The following is a 7,500-nucleotide window of genomic DNA, read 5'->3' as shown; positions in this document are numbered from 1 at the left end:
CTCTGCACAGAGGAGGTTCACAGAATGTTAGCGGGTGCTAGCATCACAGATATAGAGTAGAGTGAGTCACAGAGGCTATGCTGGTGGCTGGCTTTGTCCTGCTTGGCTAAACAGAAAGACAGAGGTAAAGGGCACAAAACTAAGAATAGGAAAGCCAGACACCATGAAAGAGACTCTCTCCAGTAAGCCCATATTACACATTTCTGTCTTCCTACTGCAGCTGTCATAACTTGTCTTCTGAAATATGACATCTGTGTCTTGTCTTCAGCCACACAGTTTGTTACTATCCTTGAGGGAGGTATTACCACAACTCTAAATTCTCTCCACAAGCGCCACATTGTCTGTATTGTATTTGTTCTCGGCTCTCGCCACTAACGAAGCTCAAAAGTGCGTGGAGTGTGAAGCAGTGATCGACTTAGCGCCCACTCTCATTTCTCTAGAACCAGCTCAAGGACACTGCCAATCAGCAGCATCTGGACTCGCGTACGCTAGCTAGCTCCATTCGCTAATAGGCCTACTATAGCAGACTCAACTCATTTGATGTTAGACATTTTATTTGCTGGCGCCTCTTAGTCTGCCGGTGTAGAATGAACAGAAAACTCCTGGCACATTTTAATTCTCTCTCTCTCTCTCTCTCTCTCTCTATTCTACCTCTTCCCCCTGCCTTTAAACAATGTCAAATCAATTTCCCCATTCAAACATGATTCATGAATATTAAAACAAGGCGAGCAGCGCAGAGATATATATATATATACACGTTTTGGAAAAACAAGCACGTGTTGATAGTCGTCAACGTGACCACCATTCATATTCGGGGGTTTGTTATTCTCAATGCGCGCTCGGTGTCCTCTAGCTCTGACTGATAAGGAGCCGTCTGGTCTCCTGTATCCAGCAGCAGTACATGTAGAAACACCAGACAACGCTGTGCTCAGTCACCTTGTTGAGGGTGGAGTGGCAGCTCTGTCCCGAATAAGAGATCTTTTCATCAGCGGTGTTGTAGTGGTAAATACAGAGGTGGGTAAACTATCACCTCGTTTCCCCATCAGTGATCGATACAGTTGATCTGAAAATAGAGGAGTAAACTCTCAACCTCGTTTCAAAGAGGTGGGTAAACTGAGTTGACTTGGGTTTCATTGAGTTACAGAAAATGTGATGATCAGGCCTGGCGTGTCTTAGGAAATAGATAAAAGCCAGGGCACACCTCACTGTCATGTGAAAAGAAGCGGCTAGCGACTGCACATGTATCGGAGGAAGCACAACCCTCCTCAGATCGGCAGAGGGGGTGGAGCAACGACCAGGGCCCAGTTGCACAAAGCACCTTAGGTTAAGATTTCCATTAGGGTCCAAGTGAAGGTGTCCATAAAATAGAATCGGCTGCACAAAACACCCTTAAATCTTGTGCTTATGTTTTCCTTCAAATGTTGAACCTTATGGAGAAGATTTAAGGGTGTTTTGTGCAGTTGATTCTATTTTATAGACACCTTAACTCGGACCGTAAGGGAAATCTTAACCTAAGGTGCTTTGTGCAACTGGGCCCTGGACAGCAAGGGGAATTGGCCAAGTACAATTAAGGAGAAAACGGGAGAAAAACAAATTAAAAAATAAAGATAAAAGCTGAATTTAAGAGTCCACAAAGTGACCCAGTGGTGCGTGTCCCATGTGTTTTTGTTCAGGTGGGAGTCGTGCTCCACTACTCGTCCCTGTCCACCATGCTGTGGCTCGGGGTCACAGCCAGGAACATTTACAAGCAAGTGACCAAGAAGCCCCCGCAGACCCAGGACGGAGAGCCACCTACAGCACCTAAGCAGCCCCTGTTGAGGTAAGCACTTAGCGTCCTCGCCCACCCCTCTGCACCCCGAGTCACACCTCCACCACACAGCACACCTGATGCCTGTCTGACACACATCCACCACAGCACACACCTGATGCCTGACAAGTGTGAAAGTGTGCGTGTGTTTGTGTGTGTGCGCGTGTGTGTGTCTGTGTGTGTGTGTGTGTGTGTGTGTGCGTGTGTTTGTGTGTGCGCGTGCGCGTGCACATGACCCAGATTCTTGTTCTTCCTGGCACCGTCTGACTGACTGTAGCTCGCTGTGTGTTTATTTTCTCAGGTCACGGTGACTTTTGAGCGTACTTATTAAATTTGCCGTCGCCCCCGACTGAGACACGGCAGACGTAGAGATTATAGTCATATTTTTCCCGCTCCTGCTTGTTTACTAAGGTATAAATTCTCCCTCGGGACTCGTTTGAGGCAAAGTTTATACGACGTTATATTGAAATTTGCTCGAGAAAACAAAGATTATTCGATTTTTGAAATTACAAATCTGTGTGCGTGCGTGCGTGCGCCCGCGTTGTGCATAACAATTACCGTATATTTATTTTTTTATGAATTTGTCCTTCTCACTAATGTCTATGTGCGGTAAGTGTGTGCACTCCTGAGTATTTATTGGTATGCATATTTGTGTCTCTGTTGATTTATGCTAGCTTATGCATTGTTTTTTTCCCCAGCTGTTTGCTGGCTCATTTTTTGTGTTTAGCGGGCACCAATCGGCTTTACACGTGATGAGTTATTGGATCGTTTATCTGCGCCGACATCCACGGCTCGTTTACATTCCACCGAGCCGGTGGGTTTTGTTCACTCCACCCTGGTGGAGTCGGCTCTGCAGCCGCCGACGACATAGCTGTCAGGTCTCCCTATTTATACGCTTTGGCTCTCCTGGGCGGATTCCTCTTCCCATTTGTTCATGTTAAGAAATTACAATTTTTAATCGGAGTCCTTGTCCGCCACGAGGGAGGAACTTTGGGTGAACAATAATGACTCACGTAATGTGAAAATGAGTCTGATAAATGCCAAAGATTGCCAGGAGCCCCGGCGGATTCTTTTTAATCAGCCAAAATTCCCCCCGAATTGTGGCCCTATTCAATTTGGCTCCTCTTGTTCGACGGGTCTGCAGAGGTGACGTTCAAGGTGCAAACCGCTGCTTAGCAACAATGGCTCTGGCAATGTGGGGAGCCCGGGAAGAGACCGACTAGCATCTGTCCAGGGGTATATCTCTCTGCATAATGTCAATTGAATTTTTAATGGCAGTTAACCCTAATGCGAGCGACTGTTAACGTCGCTCGGTAGTACCTTATCTCTTACCTCGTCTTTCCCCCCCGCTGAGCTGTTTTGGCCGTCATGGCTATTTTGGGGATTCTTGACTCGCGTGAAGTTCAACGGCAATTTAACTACGAAGCGATGTGCTGTGGTGGCAGAAGGGAGCTGACTTTAGTCTCGTTAGCATTAGCACCGGCATCACCATTATCCAGGCGTTTGTGCACTAGCCTGACAACGATGTATATTTAGGTGTTTAAAAAAAACAACATATTCAAATCCTCAGAATCTGCACCGGTGTCTTCTCCCCCCCTCCCTCCCAGGCGTGAACACACTCTTGTAAGCACTCGATAGAGGAGGCTGTCTGGACTAGCTGAATAGCATGTACAGTCAATGCTTTTGGCTCGGCCACCTATACCGTTCGAGGCCTCCTGCGACCTTGCGAGTGTCGGATCAGCTGAAGAGGACTGATACAAGTGACAGAGCAGTAACAAAGTGGTTACCATGGCGCCCCCCCCCCCCCCCCAAGGCCGTAACTAATTACCTCAATCACCCATGAGGCCACCGAGCCGTTTGATTCAATCTGCGCTTTATCGCAAATCTGAATCTAGTTTTAAGCCTTTTGACGCGTTTAATTCCTATTCGCTTAGGCACGCGCAACAGATTGCATTTTTTTTGCTTCTTGTTTCTCCACCCCCCCTCCTCGCTGTGTTTAAATCCTTTTCTGCTTACTCACGGCATCTGGCGTGTTTAAGAGGATCAACTTTTGGACTTTCCTCTCTGGTGGTGAGAAGGTGCTGTGTGAGCTCTTCTGCACGGCGGAGCTGTGCTGCTGCTGCTGCTGCTGCTGCTGCAGAGCCGACTTCCAGAAACTTCGACGAAGAGAAATCCTGTTAGGAGGAAAAAACGGTTTGAGACGAGGAGAAGATACGGAGGCAAAACAGGAAGTGCAACGCCGCCACAAATGGCTGTCTTAAAACGTGTCGTTTCATCTCGTAGCCGCCCTTAAAGTGTCGTCTCCTTAAAAAAAAAACGCCGGGGAAAATATCTGCTGATGGGGAGGAGAAAAATTCAAAATGCAGATTAACTTTCTGCCGGAATTTTCTTGAAGCATGGAAAATGATCTTAACCGAGGTACAATAGATCATCCCCCACACTGACTTGGCTCATCGAAACTTTTTTGGAACTTGCCTGCGAGTTGGGCTTTTTCTGCAACGTGGTATCTTCGGGTGCGCTATACAATATATGCAGCAATGACATTGGCACTTGCCATAAAATCTATAAATGAATGATGTCATGGAATGTGCAGATCCGCTATAGTTATCTTTCTTTATATAAGCGGGTTTCTTCTGAATCCCTGCATACTAGTGGTACTTGTGCACCTTTGGCGGAGTCGGTGAAAGTCGAGGAGCTTACAGAATAAGGACCCTCAAAACCTGTAAGGAGCACTCTCCTTGCAGGCAAATCCTTGGACACCCGGTCGTGATTGGAGGGCGGGGGGGGGGGGGGGGGGGGGCGGGGGGATCGTGCGGCAGTGGAGTTGATCCGCGGTGATTGACTGTAATGCTGCCCGTCAGACAGCCTCATGCAATGAGACTTAGCTGCTGGAGACAAATCAATTTCTACCGTGAGCAACCCCCCCTCCCGGTGCTCCTCCTCCTCCTCCTCCTCCTCCTCCTCCTCCTCCTCCTCCTCCCTCGTCCCATCCCTCCACTCCAGCCCCGGAGACGCAGCACTGACAGCACGATGCGTGATGATGATGATGATGGCATATTGGTCTGTCATCCGGTCCAGCAGACCGTCACCGTGACCTTTGTCCGGCGAAGCCGCTGCACGGCGTTGGAGCACACTACACGTTAAACGCCCCCTATTCACGCTATTAGCTCACTGTCATCCTGCATGGTGTGGATGTGTGGACCACTCCCCTTAAAGTGCTTCACTGTGATAGAACATTTTCTCCATTCCGGGGGCCAGTGCGTTGGATCTCACCACCAGGGTTTCTCCCCTGCTGTCAATACTGATAATTGCACGCTAGCAGGCAAATTGACCTCTTCAAATCTATGATCCGGGCACCAAGAATGAGATAATATGACGTGAATATTGTTTGTAGATGTGTGAGAAGAGCTATTTTTTTTTTTTTGCTTTCAAAAGGCATGTTAAGTGTTGCCCACCAGAGTGGCTGTTATTAGCACTTCACAATGCATGAGCGCCCATTGAGATATGTGCATTAGAGTTATGTTATGATAGAGATATGTGCATTAGAGTTATGTTATGATAGAGATATGTGCATTAGAGATATGTGCATTAGAGTTGACTTGAAAATGAAATATTTAAATGCTCGGGGGAAGTGAAACACCACTCTAAAAAAAAGAAAAAATCACAAAATGGACCTGAAGATAGCAGCACTCACTATTGCACGACTGAGCGTGAAACGGACATAGCGCACCTGTTCACCTATTAAATGTAGGGCTGCAACTAACTATTATTTTCATGCTGAATTAATCTGTCGATTATTTTCTCGATTAATCGATGAGTTGTTTGGTCTATAAAATGTCAGAAAATGGTAGCAAATGACGATCAGTGTTTCCCAAAGCCCAAGATGACGCCCTCAAATGTCTTGTTTTGTCCACAACTCAAAGATAATATCAGTTTGCTGTCACACAGGAGTAAAGAAACCAGACAATATTCACATTTAAGAAGCTGGAATCAGAGAATTTCGACCTTTTCTCTTAAAATTGTACTCGATGAATTTACACACGTAAACGATGAATCGATTATCAAAATAGTTGTCGATTAATTTTCTGTCGATCGACTAATCGATGAATCGTTGCAGCTCTAATTAAATGTTGCCATTTTGAGTGAAGCTCATGCTGTCCTCTCCATTGAGACATGCAGGATTGTAGCTGGGGTTGAGTTAGCACATGCATAACTCCTGCATAGCACGGCTCTACTCAGAAGCCCTTGCCCTGTGCTGCGCCTGTATGACTATCAATCGTCCCCGCAGTTGTGCTATGTATATCCTGGGCCAGGTCCAGAGAAAGGACATAGACCCAAAGCAGAGGACAGTGCTTAAGCAGAGAGGAGTAAGGGAGGGGAGGGGAGGGGAGGGGAGGGGAGGGGAGGGGAGGGGGAGTCGCTATGTAGCTACTGGCTAAAAGGCACTCTAGGGTCTATTTATATCAGGTGATTGCTGTTCCAAAACTTACTCCAAAGCCCAACTCTGCCTACACTGCCATTTTGTTAGTGTTACGGTGCCAGCTTTTATGTGCTTTCTGGCCTATTATCATTATTTCAGCTCTCGTTTATCGAGGTCTCGGGGGGCCGCCGGCCAGTTAGCCGGTTAGCCGGACAATTAGCAACGAGGCTCGTTTGAGCGGATGTTAGCACGATAGCCATGACTTGGCAATGAGGCCAGGGGCATTCCAGTGCGTGTCGGTCACCCCCCGGGCGGTCTGGGCTGGGGTTGTCTCTCCTCCTCGGCGTGGGTTGATCCACTAGGGGTCAGCGCAGCGCCAGCAGGAAAGCCTTCCTCTCAGCTCTCAGCACAGCTCTCCAACGTTCCGACAGCACAGTCAGTTGTGTTGTTGTGCGACGCTCCACACACACGCAGAAGGGGGCGGTTGCTGCCGAAGCAACCCGACAAGATGACTAACACACGTTACATACAGTGAGGAACATCTCCTGGGGGTTGCTTCACGGTGAGTCAATCAATACTTCATTAGCTACGCTATTATCTTCGGTTTGGGGGTCCAGCTTAGGGTCGGGCGTCCGCATGCATGTGTTCTTCCAGGCCCTCAAAACGCCCCGCACGCCGCCGCCGCTCACTTCCTGCTGGAAATGATCCCCTGAGCGCTAGGTCGGCCCCGCCCTCAAGTCAGGCCTCAGCCAATCATATGATCAAACATACGACACGTGCCAATAACCTTACTCCATTCACCCAACATGGCTGCTATGATTGACAGTTAAACTAACCAATGACTGCTCATGACTTAACGAATGACTGTTCCAGAATGATGTCACAGACACAGTCTCTGCGGACATAAGCACAGCAGCACTGTACGTTTCCTGCTGTGCTGTGCTGAAGCTGTGCTGTGCTGTGCTGAAGCTGTGCTGTGCTGTGCTGTGCTGAAGCTGTGCTGTGCTGTGCTGTGCTGTGCTGAAGCTGTGCTGTGCTGTGCTGAAGCTGTGCTGTGCTGTGCTGTGCTGAAGCTGTGCTGTGCTGTGCTGTGCTGTGCTGAAGCTGTGCTGTGCTGTGCTGTGCTGTGCTGTGCTGTGCTGAAGCTGTGCTGTGCTGTGCTGTGCTGTGCTGTGCTGTGCTGTGCTGTGCTGTGCTGTGCTGTGCTGTGCTGAAGCTGTGCTGTGCTGTGCTGTGCTGTGCTGTGCTGTGCTGTGCTGTGCTGTGCAGGAAA

At 48.4% G+C, this 7,500-nt stretch overlaps 1 protein-coding gene across 1 annotated transcript in view; it reads left to right on the top strand.

Moving 5' to 3' along the window:
- adgra1b (adhesion G protein-coupled receptor A1b) overlaps positions 1-7,500 on the top strand; it is a gene marked incomplete at its 3' end in the record, with an annotated part of 28,592 nt that overhangs the window by 15,587 nt on the left and 5,505 nt on the right. The window contains exon 3 of the mRNA XM_083658611.1: positions 1,674-1,819. Within this exon, the coding sequence (XP_083514737.1) occupies positions 1,674-1,819 (146 nt within the window). The remainder of the gene's footprint in view (positions 1-1,673; positions 1,820-7,500) is intronic.

This window comes from Poromitra crassiceps (genome assembly GCF_964638095.1).
Source record: "Poromitra crassiceps genome assembly, chromosome: 22".
Lineage (NCBI taxonomy): Eukaryota > Metazoa > Chordata > Actinopteri > Beryciformes > Melamphaidae > Poromitra > Poromitra crassiceps.
Note: the sequence above shows the minus strand (reverse complement) of the source record. Positions and strands in the feature narration are given on the sequence as shown.